General features: G+C 28.9%; 2 protein-coding genes across 3 annotated transcripts; one reads left to right on the forward strand and one right to left on the reverse strand.

Moving 5' to 3' along the window:
- The first annotated feature begins 5,694 nt into the window (after positions 1-5,694).
- Positions 5,695-22,555, forward strand: MICU1 (Mitochondrial calcium uptake 1). 2 transcript variants are annotated; one of them, XM_065501265.1, is made up of 9 exons: positions 5,695-5,849; positions 5,924-6,237; positions 6,305-6,569; positions 8,478-8,640; positions 8,734-8,771; positions 8,972-9,086; positions 20,837-20,997; positions 21,507-21,966; positions 22,099-22,555. In XM_065501265.1, the coding sequence occupies exons 2-9, from the start codon at positions 5,978-5,980 to the stop codon at positions 22,251-22,253; spliced, it is 1,617 nt and encodes a 538-aa protein (XP_065357337.1). In that variant the 5' UTR covers positions 5,695-5,849; positions 5,924-5,977; the 3' UTR covers positions 22,254-22,555. The 2 variants fall into 2 exon arrangements, with proteins under 2 accessions (XP_065357337.1, XP_065357338.1); XM_065501266.1 differs by lacking the exon at positions 8,478-8,640 and adding an exon at positions 6,690-6,849 and having other exon boundaries at positions 5,697-5,849.
- LOC135951278 (carbohydrate sulfotransferase 11) lies at positions 12,006-13,810 on the reverse strand. The gene is made up of 4 exons (XM_065500896.1): positions 13,574-13,810; positions 13,180-13,542; positions 12,480-13,026; positions 12,006-12,413 (listed from the first exon to the last, which is right to left on the reverse strand). Exons 1-4 carry the CDS (start codon positions 13,761-13,763, stop codon positions 12,236-12,238), a joined length of 1,278 nt encoding a protein of 425 aa, XP_065356968.1. The 5' UTR covers positions 13,764-13,810; the 3' UTR covers positions 12,006-12,235.
- Positions 22,556-23,534: the final 979 nt, after the last annotated feature.

A 23,534-nucleotide genomic window follows, 5' to 3' on the forward strand; every position in this document is an offset into this window, starting at 1 on the left:
TGTAATATGATCGCTTTTTACTTGGCTTAAAAATAATAAACTGTTCAATTTTATGAAATACAATTGGAATCTTTAATACTCTACGATATATTTAATAACTTATTAAATAGTTGTTAACACGCGATTAACTGAATTTAAGATTTTAAGAAGATCGTTAAACCGATCGTTTATTTTTAGCTGCTGTTTAAGTTTATCAGTATGACTCCTGATTTTCTTATAAATCAGCTGGTTGTTAAAAATAGTTGTTTAGCATGTAAATTAAATATTTTGCCAACATTTGACCCAATGTTTGATAAAATCATAAGGTATTTTATCAGGTGCCGACTTAACATATTCGATATCGAGTAAAACTGATCGTAATTATATTATTCGTGATTACGGCATTCGATATCGATCAAGATATTTAATTTTTCATAATCATTTACGATACGATGACTTATAGTTCGATCACGAAAGCGATCATTTTGCCCCAGATTTATTCATATAGTTACAGGCGACAACTCGACTATTCAAACCATGTTATAATTTACAAGTACATTTTGTAGATAAATTACGTAGTTTATCCATCTGATGTAATAAATTTTGTACCTCAAATAGTCCTCCAACTACATATTTAAGTATGTGCTTAATAAATAGTTTTCCTTTGTATTTATTAAGTTCTCAAAGTTTTCTGTTTTCACTATTATTATTTGTTTTTGCTTCTTTTTGCTTAATAAATTTCTTTGGGAAAATTATTGTTACGACAGGTTTTCTTTTCTATTTGCGCCACTTTACTCTGTATTAAGTAGACATGCCTGTGATGCGGTGCAAGTGAAGAAGAAAGTTGTGAATTAAAAACTTTTACTTAATGATTACTCGCATACGCCTCCTTTTATAGAAGTAAATAAATATATAATTTATTAATTATGATGGGCATAATATAAAACATTAGTTTTTTTTTGCAGTGTGTAACATTTTTTAGCAATAAATTCAATACATTTTTCTTTGCACGATTTAAATCATATTTATGAAGAAAATATGAATGATCACATCATAGTTAGAGTGTTTATTTAAAATTTGACCCTTGAGTGATAACAAATCGAGTGATCACAGATCGAGCTCCTTTTCTCTATTAAACTCTTATTTACCAAGTTATTAGCAATTTTAGATTTTTTGAGTTTTTTCATATGAAAAATCGGGTTTTGGTAAAAAATGTGAGGGATCACAGATCGAGCTGCTTTTCTTGATTAAACGCTTATTTACAAAGTTACTAACGATTTTATATATTTTGAGTTTTTGTATAAAAAATTCGGTTTTTGGTCTGAAACATGGGTGATCTCAGATCGAGCACTTTGGTCTGAAATATGAGCGATCACAGATCGTGCTTCTTTTCTCGATTAAACGCTTATTAACCACGTTATTATCGATTTTAAATATTTTAAGTTTTTATATAAAAAATTCGGTTTTTGGTCTGAAATATGAGCGAATAATAAATAAATAAAAAAATTAGCGATTTTAACTATTTTGAGTTTTTATATAAAAAAATCGGGTTTTGGTCTGAAATATGAGCGATCACAGATCGTGCTTCTTTTCTTGATTAAACGCTTATTAACTAAGTTATTAACGATTTTAGATATTTTAAGTTTTTATATAAAAAATTCGGTTTTTGGTCTGAAATATGAGCGATCACAGATCGTGCTTCTTTTCTCGATTAAATGCTTATTAACTAAGTTATTAACGATTTTAGATATTTTAAGTTTATATATAAAAAAATCGGTTTTTGGTCTGAAATAAGAGTGATCACAGATCGTGTTTCTTTTCTCGATTAAATGCTTATTAACTAAGTTATTAGCGATTTTAGATATTTTGATGTTTTATATAAAAAAATCGGATTTTGGACTGAAATATGAGTGATCACAGATCGAGCTCCTTTTCTCGATTAAACGCTTATTAACCAAGTTATTAGCGATTTTAGATATTTTAAGTTTTTATATAAAAAAATCGGTTTTTAGTCTAAAATATGAGTGATCACAGATCCAGCTCCTTTTCTCTATTAAACGCTTATTAACCAAGTTATTAGCGATTTTAGATATTTAGAGTTTTTATATAAAAAAATCATTTTTTGGTCTGAAATATGAGTGATCACAGATCGAGCTTATTTTCTCTATTAAACGCTTATTAACCAAGTTATTAGCGATTTTAGATATTTAGAGTTTTTATATAAAAAAATCGGATTTTGGTCTGAAATATGAATGAACACAGATCGAGCTTATTTTCTCTATTAAACGCTTATTAACCAAGTTATTAGCGATTTTAGATATTTAGAGTTTTTATATAAAAAAATCGGATTTTGGTCTGAAATATGAGTGATCACAGATCGAGCTTATTTTCTCTATTAAACGCTTATTAACCAAGTTATTAGCGATTTTAGATATTTTGAGTTTCTATATAAATAAAATCGGTTTTTGGTCTGTAATATGAGTGATCACAGATCGTGCTTCTTTTCTCGATTAAACGCTTATTAACCAAGTTATTAGCGATTCTAGATATTTTGATGTTTTATATAAAAAAATCGGATTTTGGTCTGTAATATGAGTGATCACAGATCGAGCTCCTTTTCTCGATTAAACGCTTATTAACCAAGTTATTAGCGATTTTAGATATTTTAAGTTTTTATATAAAAAAATCGGTTTTTAGTCTAAAATATGAGTGATCACAGATCGAGCTCCTTTTCTCGATTAAACGCTTATTAACCAAGTTATTAGCAATTTTAGATATTTAGAGTTTTTATATAAAAAAATCGGATTTTGGTCTGTAATATGAGTGATCACAGATCGTGATTCTTTCCTCGATTAAACGCTTATTAACCAAGTTATTAGCGATTTTAGATATTTTGATGTTTTATATAAAAAAATCGGATTTTGGTCTGAAATATGAGTGATCACAGATCGAGCTTATTTTCTCTATTAAACGCTTATTAACCAAGTTATTAGCGATTTTAGATATTTTGAGTTTCTATATAAATAAAATCGGTTTTTGGTCTGTAATATGAGTGATCACAGATCGTGCTTCTTTTCTCGATTAAACGCTTATTAACCAAGTTATTAGCGATTTTAGATATTTAGAGTTTTTATATAAAAAAATCGGATTTTGGTCTGTAATATGAGTGATCACAGATCGTGCTTCTTTTCTCGATTAAACGCTTATTAACCAAGTTATTAGCGATTTTAGATATTTTAAGGTTTTATATAAAAAAAATCGGTTTTCGGTCTGAAATATGAGTGATCACAGATCCTGCTTCTTTTCTCGATTAAACGCTTATTAACCAAGTTATTAGCGATTTTTGATATTTAGAGTTTTATATAAAAATTAGGTTTTTGGTCTGAAATATGAGCGATCACAGATCGTGCTTCTTTTCTCGATTAAACGCTTATTAACCAAGTTATTAGCGACTTTAGATATTTTGATGTTTTATATAAAAAAATCGGATTTTGGTCTGTAATATGAGTGATCACAGATCGTGCTTCTTTTCTCGATTAAACGCTTATTAACCAAGTTATTAGCGATTTTAGATATTTAGAGTTTTTATATAAAAAAAATCGGTTTTTAGTCTAAAATATGAGTGATCACAGATCGAGCTCCTTTTCTCGATTAAACGCTTATTAACCAAGTTATTAGCGATTTTAGATATTTAGAGTTTTTATATAAAAAAATCGGATTTTGGTCTGTAATATGAGTGATCACAGATCGTGCTTCTTTTCTCGATTAAACGCTTATTAACCAAGTTATTAGCGATTTTAGATATTTTAAGTTTTTATATAAAAAAATCGGTTTTTAGTCTAAAATATGAGTGATCACAGATCGAGCTCCTTTTCTCGATTAAACGCTTATTAACCAAGTTATTAGCGATTTTAGATATTTAGAGTTTTTATATAAAAAAATCGGATTTTGGTCTGTAATATGAGTGATCACAGATCGTGCTTCTTTCTCGATTAAACGCTTATTAACCAAGTTATTAGCGATTTTAGATATTTTGATGTTTAATATAAAAAAATCGGTTTTTGGTCTGAAATAAGAGTGATCACAGATCGTGCTTCTTTTCTCGATTAAACGCTTATTAACCAAGTTATTAGCGATTTTAGATATTTTAAGTTTTTATATAAAAAAATCGGGTTTTGGTCTGAAATATGAGCAATCACAGATCGTGCTTCTTTTCTCGATTAAACGCTTATTAACCAAGTTATTAGCGATTTTTGATATTTAGAGTTTTATATAAAAATTCGGTTTTTGGTCTGAAATATGAGCGATCATACATCGTTCTTCTTTTCTCAATTAAACGCTTATTAACCAATTTATTAGCGATTTTAGAGTGATCACAGATCGTGCTTCTTTTCTCGATTAAACGCTTATTAACGATTTTAGATATTTTAAGGTTTTATATAAAAAAATCGGTTTTCGGTCTGAAATATGAGTGATCACAGATCGTGCTTCTTTTCTCGATTAAACGCTTATTAACCACGTTATTAACGATTTTAGATATTTTAAGGTTTTATATAAAAAAATCGGTTTTCGGTCTGAAATATGAGTGATCACAGATCGTGCTTCTTTTCTCGATTAAACGCTTATTAACCAAGTTATTAGCGACTTTAGATATTTCGATGTTTTATATAAAAAAATCGGATTTTGGTCTGAAATATGAGTGATCACAGATCGATCTTATTTTCTCTATTAAACGCTTATTAACCAAGTTATTAGCGATTTTAAGTTTTTATATAAAAAAATCGGTTTTTAGTCTAAAATATGAGTGCTCACAGATCGAGCTTATTTTCTCGATTAAACGCTTATTAACCAAGTTATTAGCGATTTTAGATATTTACAGTTTTTATATAAAAAATTCGGTTTTTGGTTTGAAATATGAGTGATCACAGATCGAGCTTCTTTTCTCTATTAAACGCTTATTTACCAAGTTATTAACGATTTTAGATATTTAGAGTTTTTATATAAAAAATTCGATTTTTGATCAAAACAAATTCGGGTTTTGGTCTGCAATATGACTGATCACAGATCGAGCTTGTTTTCTCTATTAAACGCTTATTTACCAAGTTATTAGCGATTTTAGATATTTTGAGGTTTTATATAAAAAAATGGATTTTTTGTTTGAAATATGAGTGATCGCAGATCGAGCTTCTTTTCTCGATTAAACATAATCTTATTTACAAGTATAAAATTAAAATTAAGGTCAATAATTTTAATAATTTTCATTATTCATCTAAAAAAATCGGGGTATTTGTTTAGAAATAAGAAGAAATTACGGGTTGAGCTCTATTTCTCAATTAATCGCTTCGATAATATGTTATTATTTTTTAATATTAACGAGTTTAGCTACAACCACCACCCACTACTACCTTTCTAATTTAACAACCACTATAAAAAAAACACATTGCCTACTTTTGGGATGATAAATTTGCAATCACCTTGAAAATATATATATAACTGTATTTGTGTTGAATTTCTAAGAATTCACCACGATTTTTATTCACCGAACTTTTTTCACCAAAAAAGAAAAATAATCTAAAAACAACTAAAACTGTTTTATCGACAACATTTTTGTTAATAGTCTGGCAACTACTTATTTGTTACAAAAATTATGTTTACTATGGCTGGCAACTCAGGTTTTACAGCTGTTGCCAAAAGTAAACTCTGCAAATTCTTATAACATACGAGAGGAGAACAAAAAATAAAGAATAAAAATTATTTTTCATATAAATAAATTGCGAAAATTTAGTGCTAAAAATAGTTTAAAAACGAAAATTTTATCGAAATATATTTCTAATGTTTAAATACATTATTTAAATTGTGAAAAAGAGAAAGTAAGGGCAACAAATTATGAAATAATTGTAATAAAAACAATTCTATCGATTTTGTTTTTTTTCTGGTTTCGCAGTTAAGTGACAGACAGGCGTTTGCAGACATATTGTGGCCATAAAATAGAAGAAATATGTCTATTTTGAGACAATGTGGTGCTTTGGTAGCAAAGCAATTAATAGCACCACAACGCCATGTATTGAACAATTCTATAGGAGTACTGCCGGCTGTGGCAAAACGTATAAATCTAAATGTTCAAGAGGAGGCAACACCATTTGGTAGCAGGGGCCACAAAAAATTTGGTCACCAAAAGGAAATCACTCCAAACTTTACCAAGTTCTTTCATTTTATAATTGGTTCGATGTTTGTGATTTGCTTGATGGATTGGAAAAAGTGAGTTTTTTTGTTGGTGGAAAACTATAGCTGATATTGATTTGTTTTTATTTTGTTAACCTTTCAGAGCGAAAAACTTTCTTATGCCCAAAGTTGATGCTGATGCAGGCGTAGAAAATGGTTCAGATGTTGAGAAAAAAGCCAAAACTAAAAAATTATCGAAAGAGGAAAGAAAAGCCAAGGATGCCAAACATGATTCCAATAGAGATACTGATACTGACAGTGAAAATGACATGGCTAGTGAAGAAGGCGAAGAAGAAAACGCCGTCAATGAACAGTCATTGAAGACTAACCGTGCAGAAAAGGATAAAGTGGGCTTTCGTGAGCGAAAGGTATAGCGGTTTATAATTTTACAAGAGCAATTTTATGTTTGATTTTGTTAATTTTATTTAAATTTTGTTATAATTTATTTTCATTTCAAATCTTTTGTTTTATTTAATCTCATTTTCAAGATTATAGAATATGAAAATCGTATTCGTCAGTTTTCTACTCCAGACAAAATTTTCCGTTATTTTGCCACTGTCCGTTTGACGACACTTCAAGGCACCACTGTTTGCATGACGCCAGATGATTTTTTACGTTCTATTTATCCAGGCATTAAACAACCGGATGGTAATTTTTTTGTTTATTTATTTTTATTTTCTGGCAAATCGTGGTTAAAGCATGTGGAAAAAGAGTATTTAGTGATATAATAACATTTGCAAACGTTCGTTATTAGAAAAAAACTTCTAAAATTAGTTTTAATAGCAAGTATGATTTAAAAAAAACCCTTTTGTTTTTTGCAAATATGTAGATGATTTTTACAAAAATATTTTTCAAGGAAGAACATTTTTAAAGCTTGAATCAGATGACAATAATATTATGTTCGAAAATTCGAAATTAAGTTCGAACAATTTTTAAATCTAAATCATGAAGATTCTTAAAAAAAATTGAGTTTTATTTGAGGCCAATTTCTTAGATTTTGAAAAATAAAAAATTCAAAATGTTCATTCCAATGCACTTTGACAATATACTTTTTTAAGATATGTTAGAAAAATCGAATTTAAATTCAAAATATTCAAAGTTCCCTAAAAAGAAGATTAATTAATACTAAAACAAATTTACAAATGTTTTAAATTAAATCAATTACTTTATTGGGTGTACGCCTTAAAAATGCGCGATTTTTGAAAATCTTTAGCTTTTATTTTGAAACATTTGTACAATATAAATTTATTCAAACTATTGGGCCTTGTTGACCTTTTCCCATCTTTCTGGCAACATATGGATTCCAATCCAAAATAACTGTTCATCTTTTGATGAAAAGAACGAATGAAGCCAATATCGGATACTCTATTCCAAAGTGAAGCGTATCCCAGAGAGCGTTCTGCATCGATCGATATAAAGCGTGTGAGGCAAAACTTCCACGGTTTACGGTTTCATGTCTGACCGCATATTCTGTGCGTTTTTTTTTTGCAAATGCTCGCTTCAAACGAATCCATTTTTCATCGCAAGTAATGATTCGGTGCAAAATGATTTTCTTTTGTAGCATTCAAGCATCATTTCGGACATACAAAATAGTCTTTCAACGTCTGTCTGCTTCAATTCGTATGGTACACAATTTCCCTGCTTTTGGATGAATCCTGCTGCTCGCAAATGTTTCGAAATTGCAGCTTGGTGAGTTTTACAACAATCTTCACGGACTTTTTTAAACTTTTTTTGTCTGGCTAGCCACTTCTGAACAGCACAAGTATCTTTCGCACATTGAAACCAATGGAACACATTCCCCATAAAGTTTGGTGAGCAATCGTTGTGCATCAACTGCAATTTTTTTTTTTAAATAAAGCAAGTAAAGCAAAACTTCCCGTATATGAAGCTTTGTTGGCACACAATTCAAAAGATACGTCATCTATTGTAAATCCTGTTTTTTAAGTTATATGCCCAATATTACATTATACAATTTATAGGATATAAAACTTGTCGCGACAATCACAGCATCAGCAAAATATAGCCACATAAAGGGTGTAATCTAATAAATTGTTTGATTGATGTTTTTCTTTTTAGAGCTTGGTTTTACTATTAATTTAATTAGTAGTTTATAATATAGAAATAGAAATACTTCAGTTATTTTTGAAATTAATTTTAATTTTTATTTAAATTATTTTATTAAATGTCTTTCTTTAAATTACCTAAATGTATACTTTTAAAAACAATAACACTCTAACTAACTAACTTTCAATTAATTATGCTCAACTAAAATCTAGATAATTGAATATGAAAATCGTATTCGCCAATTCTCCACACCCGATAAGGTGTTTCGTTATTTTGCCACAATACAAGTGCCAACATCAGATGATCGTCATGAAATCTTTATGACACCATCTGATTTTCTAACAAGTATGACACCTGGTATGAAACAGCCAGAGGGTACGTTTAACTAATATAATTTTAAGTTATAATTCTAAAACTTTAATACATTTTTTGAAATTTATTTTATTTTTTATTAATAAATATTTGCAGGTTTGGGTCTCGACCAATACAGACGTTATGATCCCAAGGTAAGTTGAGTCTTGTTAAATTTTATTCTAATTTAGTTATTAAATATGAAAATAAAATTGTGTCTTGTCTTTTTTTAAAAATTGCTTATACACTTAAAGCAAGTTTCGGGAAAGGTATATTTTAGTTATTTTTAAGTCTTTTATTTGTTTTATGTTTTATAAATATGCCCTAAAACATTTGTGTATTTCTTTTCTAACAGTCTGTTGGCGAATGTTTGAACTTACATTTGGAGAGGAATAGTATTTTCTATAAATTGGGTTCATATGGCTTAATCACCTTCTCCGATTACATCTTTTTGCTCACAGTTTTGTCAAGTAAGTTGAACTATTTGTTGTCTACTTGTAGTTGATTATTATATATACGTACAGATACAAGTATTTCATATTATAACAGAAGATATCGGTAGTAATATCGTAGTAAATAAGAACTTCCTAAGTATATTGGAAACGTGAAAGTATTCACAAAAAAAAATCATCAAAAATATCAAATTAGGGCTACTTTAAAAAGCTTTTAAATATTCTATAATTCAATTAGTTAATGATTCAGTTAAATGGTTGTACTACAACTATCAAACAATTACACATTACAATTCTAAAACCAGATAACCCCGCTACCGATTTCCAATCCTATTGTTATCTGCAGCAAAGTCTTAAGAATACATATGAACATTTCCCATTTGAACATCAGAACGACAGCATTGCATTTCACAACTAATCAATTGGTTGGCGGTATTAATTAGCAATTAACTTGTCAACTCATTATAGTCGGTGCTCAATCGATTCTTGAGTTCAGAACCAAGATCTCCCACCAATTCTATTTAATGTTTATGTTGCAAAACTCAAGATTAAAAATCAAACATGCCAGCCCTCGACACTCCAGGATCGGCTATATATTCCTTACCTTTTGAAAGCTGTACATAGCAAGTCCAACAGAAACTGTTAGACTATACTCAGAAAAGTTGGTCCATGGAACTTCGAGGATGTGTCAATTTCCCGGCACTTAACTTGAAAGGCAACACTGATCCTGTCAACATTCATCTGTCAGTTGAATACTGTCAAAATGACTTGAGGGGAAATTGGAAAACAGTGAATTTCATCTGCTCATTAGGCTTTATTACTTGCTATGCTTGACAAATACTATGGGAACTCAGCAAGATCAATATCAATGGTAAAAAAGTGATTTACTGAATTTCGTTATGGCACAAGCAGAGAAGATGCCGATCTGAAATCACGATGAAATCATCTCACAAAAAACACATATTTTGATGACCTCGACAAATCTTATTTTTTGGAAGGAATAAACAAATTGGAGTTATGTTGGAAAAAGTGGAAAAGCTGTTGAAAAATAAAATAATTTTCTATACAAAATCCTGTATTTCATTCAAAAAGGCACGGACTTTTTGATCCTTGTCTATTTTATGATGCTGTCAGAACTAATATTCTTACTGGAGTCCGTCGAGAACAGATAAAGCTACTGGAACTCAGGCTTGGAAGAATTTACGAGCATAAATTTTCATTCATTCATTAAAGAATCAGTTTGGTTTCAAATGAAAAGAACGCGTTTCGATTGAGGGACCATAAATTTTGGATAAAACGAAGTAAGCTGCTTGAAGAGTGGCTACCCGGGATACCTAACAGATCAAAGGCTATTGGCGGATAATACAGGCCGTTTTAAACACTCGACTTGTTAGAACTAGTATTTTTCTTTTCGCTCACTTTTTTATTTACCGGGAAATCGGGATTAATTTTGAAATTTCCCAGGATCCCGAGAATTCCCGCATTGAACAAATTATTCAATATTAAGAATGTAGACTTCGTTAAAAAGCTAAGAAATGTTTTTGGTTTTAAAATGTAATTGGATACAAATAAAAATTTAATATAAGGAGATAAACTGACTCGATTTCTAATTTTGGTTAAATACAAGCCTGTCACCATTTGTCATTTGTAACGGAATGGCTTCAATTTCCATTGGATTTTGTACTACCTTCATTAGATTCCAATTAATTCTGTTAATTCGCAAAAAATAAATATTATTTTTTTTAAATTTTGAATTGGCAATGATCAAAAATTAACCCTCTAATGCCCAAGCATACCCAAGGCACTCATCGCAAAAATGCCAATAAATGCAAATATAACTGATTTTGCATTTCAAAAACTCATGTTATAGTTGCTTAAAAATACATTTAATTATTTTAAAAAGCTTTCAAAGTTTTTGAAATTAAATATCAGTTATATTGGCATTTTACGATGAGTGCCTTGTGGCATTAGAGGGTTAAGAAAAAATGTTAATTATAACTTGAAGAAAATCCAATAATATTAAACAAAATTCAATTCAACGGAAGGTGCAAAAAAAGCAAAATACTAAAATAATTCCACTTTCGATCGGAATATAATTCTGTGACAGCCTTGAATATTCACGATTTTTTTTTTGGAATAATTTGAATAATGAAGTTGTTATTGGTCTATTTGGGTTAAATCATATTGTAGGAATATTCTGTATTTGTTTTGGAGCTTTGAGCATCTTTTAGGGAAAGTAAAAAAGCCGGGAATTCTTGCACAATTTCCCGGGATTGAAAATTTTGCGGAATTCCCCGGATTTCCCATCGCGTGAATTCCCGCGAAAAACTCTAGCAGTAAACAAAATTATATATTCAAAAAGATTCTTTCATATCATTCGGTTTACTTAATTAAGAGGATTCAAATTCTCAATTTATGTTTGATTTTATATTTTTATTTTATTAAATATCATAAAGTACAGTAAATTCATCGAAATAGATGGAATAAATTTAATAATCATTTATATTTTTACATTAATTTTAGAACATTGGTTTTTGGTTTCATTTGTTAAATAACATCACATTAATTGTACGAGTATATTTTATATATAAAAAAGAAATTATTAAAAATTATATATAAAAAAAAATGTGAAGGATGCAAATAATTCAGTATATTATAATTAAATTTAATAATACTTATGGTTCCGGAAATAATAAATTAATAAACATATATATATGTGTTGTGTATATAAAAAAGAAGCATTTGGGAATTACAATATAAATATTTTTAGAAAACTTATATAATAGAAACTATATTTATATAACTAAGATTAGTCTTTGGCCTTTTTTTGTGGTTTGAATTTGTTCATAATTTGTTTTATCTTAAACTGTTAAATTTTTTTTATATTTTTTTTGGAAAACTTTTGAATTTGGCTTTCATTTTCAGTTTACAAAAGATTTTATATTTCGAAGATTGCTCTTTGGTTCGTGAAATTGTAATTAGTTTTTTTGGTTTTGTTTTTTAAATATTTATAAATATATTTTGTTTGTTTTTGAAGAGAGGTACTTGGGTGGGCGTAGTTGGTTGTAAAAAAGAATTTATGAAAATATTTTTGTTTTTTAATACTTGTGTAATTTTGTTTTTTTTTTGTTTTTTAAATGAAACTTTTGTTGGTTTTTGTTTTGGATTTAAGTTTCGGTTTTTGTAGAACTTTCTTGGGTTTTGAAGGTGGTCGGGTTAAGTGTTTCTAAATCCATATTGACATATTTGTAATACTTTGTGTAATCGTAATCGAATAATTCAAAATCTAATTTGTAAATTTTTAGTAATTGGTCTAGAGTTGAGCGTGAAATTTCCGCAAAGTATCTGAAAGTTACCAAAAAAATTATAGATATATATTAGGTTTGGAAATGGAAAGAATATTTTACTTACTTTTCCAAAGAAATATTGGTTTTTGCTCCTTTCGATAAATTGCCAATTTTCCTGGACAATATTTTTGGCAATTTACCCAGTAATAGTGATTCCAAACCGGCCTGTCGTATAATAAATTCCGAATCTCTATTAAATGTTTCTACTTTCCCAATTATTGTAAAGTTAATACTGCAGGGTGTACAAAAGCTATAGATCGGTGACCAGTGCTCATCAAATGGCTTGCCTTGCTCGTGCTGTTCGATCAAGTATTGTACGAATTCATTAAATGTGGGTCCCGACTTGCCGCGTCCCCCTCCGGCTATAGGATGCTTACGAAATCTGGTTATTATGCGTCTGGCCAATGTTTTGTAGTAGGTATTCTTGCCACCCTCCAATTTGTTGCGATAGCCGGATACGATTCGTTCGAAGGGATCCCGCACGAACAGAAATGATAATGACGAAGACAAAGCATCGGCCAGATCTTGCATATAGGGTCTGGGAAACCGCTTACGTGCCAGTTCTAAAGGTTGAAATTCGGTACGTTGTAAATACTTGATGTCGTAGCCACCTTAAAAATAGAAATGGAGATTAGATCATCAGAAAACAATGTTTGGATGGGCTAAATCTAAGAAATGTTTTTGAAATTAAATTCGTCTGGATTGTAAAGCTAACCAATCCCTGTTATAAAACAATTTTATGAAATTATGACTTAAAAACCTACCCAATATATTGAAATAATACATCCAGGTACTGCTGGCCGCTTTGAAAACATTACACCACACTAAATTGTGGCCAGGCGAAATGAAAAACTCTCGGGGATTCGGTGGGTAAATCGTTTCTAAATTATGTCGCTTACAAACTTCTTGAGCATGTAGACGGCGTTTTTTCAAATCCTTTTCGGTGGCACTATGAATTTCCTCCGAATACTCATAAACAGGATTTAAAGTACTCGTTACGACCGGTGGTAAAGATGATTTAACAGCAATCGCATAATCATCGGATTTGCTAAACAAATCCTTTTGATAGTGTTTAACACTAGCAAAGGAAATTTTTTGCTGTAAATAAAGAAAACTAGATATATTTTAAGGCATTTTAGTTATATTTTTGTAATAAATTTACCTCGGCTTTATTATTTTGTATTAAACCCACTGCCGCCGCTGCTGCCTCGGCTTTATCCTTGTTTTGTTCGAAGGCATTTAACGATTCCCGGAACAGGAATGCAAAATAGAAAACCGCAATTAATATGCAGGCAATAAGTTTTAAAGAAGCTTGTACCCGTCTGCCATAGCACAGGCGTATTATCATTGTCACTTTAATCTCTAGGTGTAGGAGATCTTTAGAATTGTGTGGGAGGTTTTATGTAGTTGAATTTTGAGTTGATGTAATAAGAAAAGCTGAAATTGAACGGAGAAATTAATAAATTGTTAGGTTGTGATAAATGATACAATTTAAAATGTCGAAGTAATTATTCGTCGTATTCTCCAAAAGAACAATTACAATTAATTGCACTCAATCAGCTCTATTAAGCTTTTTAATACAGGCACTAGAGTTGTAAAGTGGGTACTGCACAAAACTTTTCAAACACGGTTTGAAATACATTCTAGCTAACAATCGAAATTTGAATTGAAACTTTTTAAAAGGTACTTATTTAAAAAATATTTTTGTAAATGGTACTTTTATATTTTTCCAGCAGGTTGGTTTTAAAAAAATATACACCCTAACTATAAAAGAAATTTTATAGTTAATTTTTGTTAAAGTCTACATTATTTTAAAATGGAACTTTTGTTTTTTTCGTACCTTAAGAAATATTATAAAAAAGCTTTCAAAACTTTTTGTAGTTAGGCTGATACTTTTTCGAAGCTAAATATTTATTCCAAAAAGTACTTATTTACAAAAATATTAAAACCATGAAAATATTATTTAAAAAGTTACTTTTTGTGAAAGTTATTTTAATTTTTTCAAAAAAATATGGCCCTAACTATGGAAGAAATTTTAAAGTTAATTTTTGTTAAAGTCGACTTTAGTTTAAAATAGAACTTTTGTTTTTATTTGAAAAAAGCTTCAAAACTTTTTCCAACATATACATTCAAATAATTGAAAATATTTTTCAATGAATGTAAATAAAAAGAACAAATTTCAAAAAATTATAAAAACAAATTGTACATAAAAGTTCAAAACAAAAAGCTTTTTTTTTGAAATAATAAAACAAAGAATAACAAGAAGGGAAGCCTCTCAATTTTTCTACAACAACAACTTCTCTCTCTTCTCACATACAAGTAGTATGTGAATTCAACACACTTGAGAGAGAGATTTGACTTCAAAACTTTATCTTGAAAATTGCAATAAAATTTCAATTCTAACGCACTTTTTCACAGACACATAATATTCTTTTATTTTTTTCACGCATATAACCGAAAAAATAACCGAAACATGTATATTTTGCACAAACGAAAAATATATTTTTTTAATTATTATAATAATAATTTGAGAATTGTTTGAATTTTTTAAATTTAATTGTAATACAATTTTGTTATAATTTTTAAGGTCGCTTTTTTACAACTCTGTGTGTTTGAGGAGTGTGGTGAAAGTGGTTTGAAAACTAATACATATAAATAAAATGTTACCAACACATGCATAGAGTTAGGTTTTTTATGACAACCGACTTAGGTTTTTTTTGACAGCGTTTCACTTCTTGTTATTATTCTTTGTAATAAAACAACAATTTTAAATTTATTTTGAAATTTGTTTTATGGTACGAAATTTAAAATAATAGTCAACTTTATGGACTTAAAATCGATTTTAAGGCTTTCGTAGTTAGGCTGTATATTTTTAAAGATACTTTTTTGAAAAAAAACTTTACAAATTGGACTTTTTAAAATGTACTTTTTTAAAAACAACTAAATGGTACTTTAAAAAAATAATATTTCCAAAAAGTACTTTTTTACAAAAATATTATTTTTAACAAGATTCTCATTTTTAAATTCAAAATATACTTTTTTTAAAATGTATTTATTCATAAATAAATATCTTTTATAAATTTTTTTTTTTTCAAAATACTTTTTACATAATCAAAATGATACTTTTTCGCAAGGTACGTTTTCAAAAGACACTTCTTTAAAATGTACTTTTTGTAAAAAAAGTATGTTTACCTTTAAACATACTTCTTCCTAAGGTACTTTTTTAACAAATTCTACTTAAAAAATACTTTTTTTAAAATGTACTATTTTCAAAAGTCTCATTATTAAAAAAATACTATATTTTTTTGTAACAGAAACATTTTTAAAGGTATTTTTTGTCAACAGAAAGATAAATATGGGGGATTTCACGTCAAGTGAACCAACTTTTAAAATCGATGTCGGGATGAAATTTGCACCAAGGTTAGACCTCTTGGATAGTAATTCAGACACAATTTTTCAACAAGATCGGTCAAGAACTCTCGGAGTTAGAGGGGGTAAAAATTTTACATTTTGGCCAAACATGTGATTTTACTCATCCAAATATTTAAAAATAAAAAATGTTTAATATTTTTTTCCCGAAATCAAAAACTTTTTGAATTTTTTTCAAAAAGGGCACTTTTTTTCTTAAAATAAAGCTTAGATATTTTCCTTTTGGACCTATTTGGTCGCTTAGTGGGGTGCGCATTCGATATCTATCAAAAAAAATGTTTTGTAACTCAAAACATGGAATTTTTTGCAAAATCTAACTTTTTTTTAAAAAATGGGCCCTTTTTTAAATTTTTGTTTTGCTCAAAAGAAAGCTTGGGTCTATTCCTTTAAGACCTATTTGGTTGCTTAGTGGGATGCGAGTTACAAAATATTTATTTTGATGATAGACCACTCGCATCCCATTAAGATACCAAAAAGCTCTTTTTCATCAAAATACTCATTTTCAATATGAGAAACTTTTTTAAAAGCCTTTGCAACGCCATATTTTTCCCTACAAAATCGGGAAACATATTTTTAAAGCCAAGTTTTTTTTCACCAATCGATATTGTCTATATTAATGACTTGTAATCCAGATATAAATAAAAAATTGTGGTTGTTCTGGTTTTATCCATTTGTGGGCCGATTTTCGCGATTTTAAATAGCAACCGAACCGGGTCTATAGCGAATATATTGATGTATGAATCATATATGTTAGCGAAATATGTTCAAATGCAATATCATTATCGAAATAATCCAAATTAGCGTTACCATTACCTTTTAACCCTTTCAAATTGGCTAACAATTTTAATAAAAAATTTACATCTTTTACAGTGCCTGATTACATGTCGTAAAGGTTAACACTTGTAGCTAACCGCTAAAATCCCCATTACTAAACAGACTATTAGATTATTATAAGGAACCAGTTATAATATAATTTATATATGAAATAGAAACAAACTAAATAATATTTATTATAAATTTCCACTTCAAATTCTGAGAAAAAAACCCTCTTGTAAATCAAAACATATACATATATATATGTTTATATGTATATGAAAGAGTACAAAGTTCATCCTAGAAAATAAAGTTAAAAAGCGAAACTATTGCTGCTGCTGATTAAATATAATAGCACTTCACTTGGCAACACATGCCCAACTGCCTGTTTGCCTGTGATGACGCAAAAACGAGAAGAACAAGGAAAAAAGTAAAATAAACTAGGGCGTCATGTTGAAAAAAACTAAACACCTTGTTGAATGTCCATCGAAAAAGTATATATACAGATAGGCAACTCGTACCCGCAAAAAACAAGAAAATTTTATTTGCCATTTTTTTTTTATTTTATTTAAACAATTAAATCAAAACGCTTTTTAAGAAATTTATAATAAAATTCTTTAAGTAACACGTCATTTAGCAGCAGTAAAAGTATAAGAAATCTTTAACTCACTTTCTTTTAATTATGATAAAATTTAAAATTCTATCATGGAATTTTTAAAATGTCCTTAAATGTCTTTTTTTATTTAGCACTGTTGTTAATGTTATTTATTTATTGTAATTATATTAAAGCAATTTATTTAATTTTAAATTATTTATTTCATCTTTAGTTTTTTTGTGTCTGTATTCCATAAATTTGTCTTCTTCCCTGACTGCCCGCCTGCTTCCTTCCTTCCACATTCACTCACTCTGTTTTATTTTTTATTTTTTTGTCTTTCTATAATGTATCTTTTTGTTGAAGCATTCGTAAGATTTCCTAAGTTGTCTGTTGTTGTTCCTTACTCGTTAAATGTTAAATGTTTACTGTTAACTGCTTTGTTAGTTTGTGAAATTTGTGTTGATAAGAGGTCCTGGCGCGTTTTTTCCTTTTGGGAGAGTTAATACAATATAATACGCAGGCGTTAAATTCAAATAACTTTTTAGTTTAGGTTTTTTTGCATTTCTTCCAGAGTATGGTAATCGGGGTTTATTATAACGGTTTGTTTTTATTTGGCTAGTGTTTTGATTACTGAAATTTATCGCTGTTTATTTGTTTTTCATTTAGGCTTATTGCGGAATTCCTTTTCTTATTCAATTTAGTTTTTATTTTTGTTTTGGCAGGCATTTGGAAAGTGCGTTTCAAATCAGTTAAATTTAAATTTAATATTGAGTTAATGTAAATGTGTTATGTTATTGAATGACTAATAACTGGTTTATCCCAAATGAATCACTCTTAAACCAAACCCCTGATTGATCGAATTTTTAGGGGTTAAAATTTATCTTTAATTGTATCAAACAAATACAGTGAAAAACAAGAGTTTTTAAAATGTTACCTTAGAATTTGTTAAACAACACTTTAATCACAGCTTTTATGAATCTTGGAAATGTAAAAATAGTCCTACACTAAAGAATTTTCTACAAAAAATATTGTGTATAATAATATTTCTGATATAAATCTTGTGTAGAACTGTATTTTCTAAAGAAAAGTTTGTGTATAACAGTGTTTTCTATAAAAAAAAATCATGTGTATAACAGTATTTTCTATAGAAAATCTTGTGTATAACTGTATTTTTTATAGAAAATCTTGAGTATAACAGTTTTTTTTATAGAAAATCTATTTTCTAAAGAAAATCCTGTGTATAACAGTATTTTATATAGAAATCTTGTGTATAACAATTTTTTTTCTAGAAAAGTTTGTGTATAACAGTATTTTCTATAGAAAATCTTGTGTATAACAGTTTTTTTCTAGAAAATCTTGTGTATAACAGTATTTTTTTTATAGAAAATCTATTTTCTAAAGAAAATCCTGTATATAACAGTATTTTATATAGAAATCTTGTGTATAACAGTTTTTTTCTAGAAAAGCTTGTGTATAACAGTTTCTTTCTAGAAAATCTTGTATATAACTATATTTTTTTATAGAAAATCTTGTGTATAACAGTATTTTCCGTAGAAATTTTGTATATAACAGTATTTTCTATAGAAAATCTTGTGTATAACAGTATTTTCCGTAGAAATCTTGTATATAACAGTATTTTCTATAGAAATTCTTGTGTATAACAGTATTTCCTATAGAAATTCTTTCTATTTTTTCTATCGAAAATTTTCTTTAGAAAATCTTATGTCTAACAGTATTTTTTATAGAAAATCTTTTGAATAACAATGTTTTCTATAAAAACATCTTGTGCATAACAGTATTTTCTCGTTTTATACCCTTCATCTTCGTGAGAAGAATATATATATATAAGTTTGTCATTCCGTTTGTAGTTTCCACAATATAATTTTCCGACCGTATAAAGTATATATATTCTGGATCCTTATAGATAGCGGAGTCGATTAAGCCATGTCCGTCTGTCTGTTGAAATCAACTTTCCGAAGACCCTAAATAACTTACATACACAATTCATACATCAATATCTACGGATCGGTTGCTATTTAAAATCGAGAAAATCGGTCCACAAATGGGTGAGATATTAGGAAAAAACCAGGACAACCTCGATTTTTTACCTATTTTTGACCTAGTATATCTGGAATACTTAGTCATTAATATAGACAATATGGATATCTAATGCTGGATATTTCAAAGACCTTTGCAACGCCATATATAAGATAGTAAGTTGGACCCACAATGGGTCAAAATCGGAAAAAATATATTTTAACCCGAATTTTTTTTTTTCAACAAAGTTTTTTTTTCGCTAAATATTAAAAAATAAAATTGAAAAAACAAAAAAAAAATCTTTTAAAAAATTTCGAAAAAAAACAACTTTGGAAACAACAAATAAATTTTGTTTTCCTAAAAATATTTAAAATTTTTATTTTGAAGTATAATTTGGTGAAGGGTATATAAGATTCGGCACAGCCGATTATAGTTCTCTTACTTGTTTATAAACAATTTGTTTCTAGTTTATTCTCATAAATCTGATCTTTCAAATGGCCTCAGCGGAAATATTCCAGCTCCAGATCCCAAAGAAGTGGCCAATTAACATCGCCAAATTGAGAAATTGCAAACATTTTCAGTAGAGTATCCAAAACCGAAACCGAAAACCGGTCAACCGGTTTTTTCATGATTGTAAACTTCACCGGTTTCGGTTTTTTACAAACCGGTTTTTGTATGACGGTTAACCGGTTTTAATGAAATATATTTTCTAAAGCTCATACAAACATATTTATTCAAAACTTTGATACCATTTTTAAAAATATTAATTTATTTTATAGAAAATTGTAGCATTGGACAACATTTCATAAAATATATCAAATAATTGCATAAAAAATTCAATAATGCAAAATGTCCATTAAATAAAAATTTAATATAAACCGGTTAATCGGTTTTTTTGAAGACAAAAACCGAAACCACTTAACCGGTTTATTAAAAGACAATAAACGAAACCGGTTTTTTTCAAAAACACACTTTTTCGGTTAAACCGGAAACCGGTTTTTTAAATTTGCCGGTTTTTTTGGACACTCTAATTTTCAGGCAACAAAGATTTTTGGTGTCAATATTAGCCAATTGTGGCCACTAAAAATCGATGATCATGATCTCTAAAGGTATCTGATTACGAGGAAAGTCGACTCGAAGTCATACTGTGACATTTTCACCATTTTGATCGTAAAGTTTCACAATTAAAATTTGTTGTTCTCGAATGAAGTTTGTACTAAATAAATGACAAAATATGACAGCTCAATTTTTGCCATTTCCTCATTTGACAGCCAATTTATTTTATAACCTCAAATTGGCCCATTCTTTAAATTTATACAAGATTTGTGTCAGATATCTGAACCTTCGGAAAATTGTTTTCAATCGAGAAACGAAGAAATAAGAGTTAGAGTTTAGTAACATTTAAAAAAAGTGGATCATGCTTAACTTGAAATCTTGAATTGAATTTAATACTTTTTGAAACTAAAATTCATTGGTTTGATACATATAACTTTATATATTCGTTTGAAACATATTTAATTTTTCTTTGTTTTTTAAAATACTTTTAGCATCTCGCCGCCATTTTGAAATCGCATTTCAAATGTTTGATTTAAATGGTGATGGCGATGTGGATTGTGAAGAATTCGAAATGGTAGCCACACTTGTCAGACAGCAGACTAGTATTGGCAGTCGTCATCGAGATCACGCCAATACGGGCAATACTTTCAAGGTAAGTTTTGTTAAATTTCAAAAATATTAAACAAATAATAACAATTATCCAAAATATGTTTAAACAAACAAAAAATCTTGTTTTAACAATTGTTAACAAACGTAAAAACAAACAAAATTGTCTATATTTTTAACCAACTACTTACTACTCTCTAATTTTTCTGATTCTAATTAATCCTAAATCTTTTGTAATATAATTGCTAAAAGTCTAAGGTACTTGGTTTTTTTTTAAAGGACTTTAGTTTCGTTTTAATTTTATGTTGTATTTAATTGATTTTACCTAAAACTAAAACACCCTTCATTGAACAAACACCACGCACGCCACACCCATTTTCTTTAACTGGTCTTGGTCACTTAAACGCCCTCATTTTTTTTAACTCACACAAGTCTTTGCACGAGTTTTTATGCATTTTTCGTTTCAAGTGTTTAGTTTTTTATAAAAACAAAAGAAAGATATGATTTATTTAAATAAAAAAATAATAAAATATTCTGCCCAACCAACAAAACTAGGGCGTGAACTCGGCCTTGACCACGTATTTCTTTGGTCCCAACTTGGATCAGAAATTGACCATACAAAAATTCTTGGATTTTCAACAACAATTGCAACGGGAAATTTTATCGCTGGAATTTGAGCGCAAACATCCCAATGAGGAGGGCATGATTACTGAAGCTGATTTTGCCGAACTATTGCTGGCATATGCAGGTTATACTGTAAAGAAGAAGCAACGTAAGTTGAAACGGGTAAAGAGACGTTTCCGTGACCATTCTCTTGGCATATCGAAGAAGGACTATCTGGACTTTTTCCATTTTCTCAACAATGTCAATGATGTTGATACAGCCCTGACATTCTATCACATTGCTGGTGCTTCCATTGACCAGGCCACATTAAAGCATGTGGCCAAAACAGTAGCCATGGTTGAGCTGTCGGATCATGTTATAGATGTCGTTTTCACCATTTTCGATGAGAACAGTAAGTTATAAGTCATTTGATTTCTAAGTGGTAATAATGAAGTAATTATTATACTTAACTGAATACTATTTAAAGATCTCATTAACCTCATGTTTTATTATTGTTATTCATACTTTTATTGTACTTTTCTAGATGACAACCAATTGAGTAATCGTGAATTCATTGCGGTTATGAAAAATCGCGTTCAACGCGGTTTAGAAAAACCCAAAGATACAGGCTTTGTTAAACTGATGCGCTCGATGTTGAAATGTGCTCGTGAAACGAAACCAGTGCTACTGGATCTTTAAATTAATCAGTTGACGTCATCCTATAGTTTTAATTAGTCTCAACAATATTTGCTAACAATTCTTTATCAGGATTGTACAATTTTGAAATTATCTAAATTATTTTATAACAATTACTGCTACTACGATGACTTTTGTTTAATGTAAATACGTACTTACAAACCTAGTTTTACATGTTTATCTACTCAATACTAATAATAAATGTTTTACTTTTTTTTCTTTGTTCTTAAAGAATTTTTTTGTCTAACAAGTATCCTTATAATTTGTTAAAATAAAATGAATACATATTTAACTCATATATAAAATGGTTGCGTCTTTGATTTGAAGTTAATGTAGTTTATTTAAAAATATTGAAAATGTTAAACAAATTTATATATTTTGAATTTCGGGACGTACTCGTTACTAGTCAAATTTATCGTAATTTCCTATTTGAGATTATGGCGTTCGATATCGAGCTAGACATTTTGTCAATTTTCAGGCCTGTCACATAATTCCATTCCGATCGAAAGTGGAATTAATTCCGTAATTTGCTTCTTCACAAAAAGTAAAACGAAAATTTCTTTCGGAATGAAACCACTTTCAGTTTTCAAAGTGGAATTGATATTTGTTTGTATTTATTTGATTTTCTTAAAATGTTAATCAATTTCTGAACCAAAAACTTCGCTTTTGTTTTAATATAAAAAAGGCTGTCAAATTAAAATCTGAAATAAATAAATATTTTTTGAATTAACAAATTACACGGAATCTGAAGAACCGAAAACGAATCGATCGGAATAAAAACTACGGAATTGAAACCATTCCGAACGAAATGTGTGACAGGCCTGTTTATTATAATTTTACGAATACGAATGCTGTAATTAAACCCATCATTTGTTGAAAATAGTTAATTTTTTGGTATTTTTTATAAATTGTACATTTTAATGGATTTTGAAGAAAATTTATTTCATGAACTCTAACATTGATATATGAATTGAAAGCGACTGTTTATTGCATTAGGAAATCAGGTTAGATTAGAAAAAGCTTAAATACAGCAGAGTGACTGACACACCTAGGCTCGTTCTCATCACACTAGGATCTCAGTTGCGAAACGACATGAGTCTCACTCTGCCAATAGCATTAAATCAGAGCTAAGCTACGTCTTTTATTCAACTTGCTCTCACAACTACGTACGGTCCTATTCGTTTGATAGAAATGTCAATGAAGAATGTAACTTTTACAACAATACTGCTATATTCAATCTCCCATTGTGATATTAACTGGATAGTTCAAGAAAGTTTTAATATC

This window comes from Calliphora vicina, chromosome 2 (genome assembly GCF_958450345.1).
Source record: "Calliphora vicina chromosome 2, idCalVici1.1, whole genome shotgun sequence".
In the NCBI taxonomy this organism is placed as follows: Eukaryota; Metazoa; Arthropoda; class Insecta; order Diptera; family Calliphoridae; genus Calliphora; species Calliphora vicina.

Excerpts from the sequence above, each read along its gene's own strand:
- MICU1 (XM_065501265.1), top strand. The coding sequence starts at position 5,978 with ATGTCTATTTTGAGACAATGTGGTGCTTTGGTAGCAAAGCAATTAATA. Across the intron at positions 6,570-8,477 it reads TGGGCTTTCGTGAGCGAAAG|ATAATTGAATATGAAAATCG; the intron begins GTATAGCGGTTT and ends ACTAAAATCTAG. Across the intron at positions 9,087-20,836 it reads TTTGCTCACAGTTTTGTCAA|CATCTCGCCGCCATTTTGAA; the intron begins GTAAGTTGAACT and ends AAATACTTTTAG.
- LOC135951278 (XM_065500896.1), bottom strand. The coding sequence starts at position 13,763 with ATGATAATACGCCTGTGCTATGGCAGACGGGTACAAGCTTCTTTAAAA. Across the intron at positions 13,543-13,573 it reads AAATAATAAAGCCGAGGTAA|AAAATATATCTAGTTTTCTT; the intron begins ATTTATTACAAA and ends CTAAAATGCCTT. Across the intron at positions 12,414-12,479 it reads ACCAATATTTCTTTGGAAAA|ATACTTTGCGGAAATTTCAC; the intron begins GTAAGTAAAATA and ends GGTAACTTTCAG.